The sequence below is a fragment of the Chaetura pelagica genome, unplaced genomic scaffold, assembly GCF_000747805.2.
Source record: "Chaetura pelagica isolate M959 unplaced genomic scaffold, ChaPel_1.0 scaffold252, whole genome shotgun sequence".
NCBI lineage: Eukaryota > Metazoa > Chordata > Aves > Apodiformes > Apodidae > Chaetura > Chaetura pelagica.
This window is the reverse complement of record NW_009952359.1, coordinates 206,474-208,939: the sequence shown is the minus strand read 5'-3', so window position 1 is coordinate 208,939 and position 2,466 is coordinate 206,474. Positions and strand designations below refer to the sequence as shown.

At 63.5% G+C, this 2,466-nt stretch overlaps 1 protein-coding gene across 1 annotated transcript in view; it reads right to left on the bottom strand.

The window, feature by feature from the left end:
- Positions 1-106: 106 nt before the first annotated feature.
- Positions 107-2,466, bottom strand: part of LOC104397863 (chromosome unknown open reading frame, human C9orf172) — a 3,885-nt gene continuing 1,525 nt past the window's right edge. Inside the window, exons 2-3 of the mRNA XM_010007875.1 lie at positions 1,204-2,463; positions 107-1,101 (exon numbers count right to left, since the gene is read on the bottom strand). Coding sequence (XP_010006177.1) covers positions 107-1,101; positions 1,204-2,463 — 2,255 coding nt within the window. The remainder of the gene's footprint in view (positions 1,102-1,203; positions 2,464-2,466) is intronic.

The window sequence follows — 2,466 nt, the reverse complement described above, 5'->3', positions numbered from 1 at the left end:
GCCTCTCCCCCTTGCTGCTGCATCCAAGAGGGAGCGTCCAATGGGACAACACCTATCTACAAAGTGGGGTGACCCGGGGGTGCAGGGGGGCGGTCCCACCCCGTGTTCACATTATGTCATCCAGGAGGTTGGGGCTGGCCACCCAGTCGAGGGTGCGGGGCTCAGAAGCTGCCATGATCATGCACATGAACTGTTTGCCCGTCCTCTTGTCGATGGGGTAGATGGTGGTGGGGGTGAAGCGCTTGTTGCTCTCCACGAAGTCGCAGAGCTGCTCATAGACAGCAGGAAACTCGTGCCGCAGGAAGACGCCGCGGATGCGCAGCTCCCGCTGGATGTTGATGAAGCAGACCTCCCGCGCCTTGCGGCCCTCCTCCCCCTCCTTGTCAATGTCTGCTGTGCCAGGCGGCGGAGGCAGGATCAACGTCTCCATGTCCCGCTCCTTCTTCAAGATCTTCTTCTCAGGGCTGGAGGAGGCTAAGGCCACCTTGGCGTATTTCCTGACCGTCGGCACCTGTGCCTTCGGCGACGGCCTCTCCGGCACTTTTTGGGTGACAGCCACAGTTACATGCAGCAGGAAACATTCGTTGGGGTCATATTGGTTGCCCGTCTCCCGCAGTTCCTGAGCGTACTCCCCCAGGTTGTCCGAGTAGCTGTCGAGTTCCCGCAGGGACAGGTAGGTAGGGGACATCAGCAGGCTTTCCAGCCCAAACTGCAGGAAGTTCTCAGCTGAGCCGGCATTGGGGAAGCCCAGGAAGAGGACACCGCGGCCACGGGAGAGGTAGCCCACCTTGGCAATGCGTGAGAAGGCCTTGTGCACCTCTGTGTTCTCCCGGCAGAACTGCAGGACGTGGCGGCAGACGCTGCCCACACGCCCATAGACACAGCTCTCCTTGTGCGTGTCCCAGTCCTCCCGGCGGCAGTGCCGGGAGCAGTAGTAGGTGTAGCAGCTGTGGCATGACTTGAAGTAGAGGCAGGCGTTGAACATGGTCTCTGTCCGCCGGCACTTGGCATTCGAACACATCATCATGTCGTCCTCCTCCGCACTCAGGTCAGGCGAGCAGTTCTCTGGTGACTTCTCAAAAGGGCCAACGGACAGTGGGGCTGGTGGAGGGCGCCGGGCACCATCGCGGGAGCTGGGACCCGGCTGCTCCTTCGTAGGTCGGGGTCCCTTGGGCACACTGAGGGGGACCTTCCTGCCCTCACCCTTTCGGGGTGGCCCTGGGGTGTTGCTGCTGCTGCTCAGAAGCTGCTTGAGCTGCTCAGCAAGGCTGTCCCTGTCCCTGGCACGGTGGCCTGGTGCTGGCTTGTAGTCAATCACAAGGTCAGTGATGAGCTCATCCAGCTGTTCCAGGCTGCGCTGGCGCCCTGAGCCACTCTCCTTGGGGATGGGCTGTGGGGCGCAGGGCACGGCATAGGGACCAGACTCTCGCCCTGTGTCCAGCATGTCCCAGCTGGCTGAGCGCCTCTCGCTCCGGCCCAGCCCTTCGGCACGGATGTCATTATCAGTGATGGTGATCTCTGGAGTGACGTACCAGGAGCGGCCTGGGGGACCACGGCCACCATCGCTGTGGACCCTCTCAAGGATGGAGCTCTCGGAGAGGGACAGAGCGGCGTAGCGCTTGGGCGAGCTCGATAGGTTGATGACCACTGGCTGCCGGCGCTCCTCGGGGGATAAGGCACGGTGCTGCTCCTGGGCCAGCAGGTTCTCATAGCTGCGCCCGCGCTGCAGGACCTCCTCCCTGTGCCCTGCTGGCGCCAGGATGTTATCCCAGGATTTGGAGTAGTGCTGGCTCTCCCTGCCCAGCCGTGGTGGGGTTACACTGTAGCTGCCGTGCCAGGAGGAAAGCATGGCCTCCCGGCCAGCTGGCTGCGGGGCAAAGCGGGACACCTGCAAGGTCTGGTAGGGCAGCGCACCCTGCTCAGGGCAGAACCACTCCCTGAAGTGCAAGGGCTGGGCACTGCGGGGCGGGGGGCACGTCCGTGACAGCACCTCCCGCTCCTGGTACCTCCCGTAGTCCTCAGCATAGAATAGCCGGGCAGAGGAGCCAAGGGCCGGGTATGTCCGGGCATCCTCGGCATAGAGAGTTTTGATAGGGGTGCTGCGGGGGGCGTAGAAGCGGGGCTCGTCCCCGTAGAAGGCACAGGCAGGTGCCTCCTGCACTGGGTAGCCCCGTGCCTCCTCCACATACAACGTTCGGGGTGGCACTGTGTGGACAGCAGCTTTGGCCGGGTCCTCGGCATAAAAGTGCTGGGGGACGCCATGGCGGCCAGGGTAGGGGTAGCTGGCATAGCCAGAGCTGCGGAGGGGCATGGCTGGGCTGGGGCATCGCGTGGGCTCCTCCATGTAGAAGAACTTGGCAGGGACTCCGGGAGCTGAGAAGGTCATGCAGCCCCTCTCAGGGTACTCCCGGAACTCCCGCGAGGCCGGCACCGGCACTGTCTGGTATGCCAGTGCCCGGGGGGCTG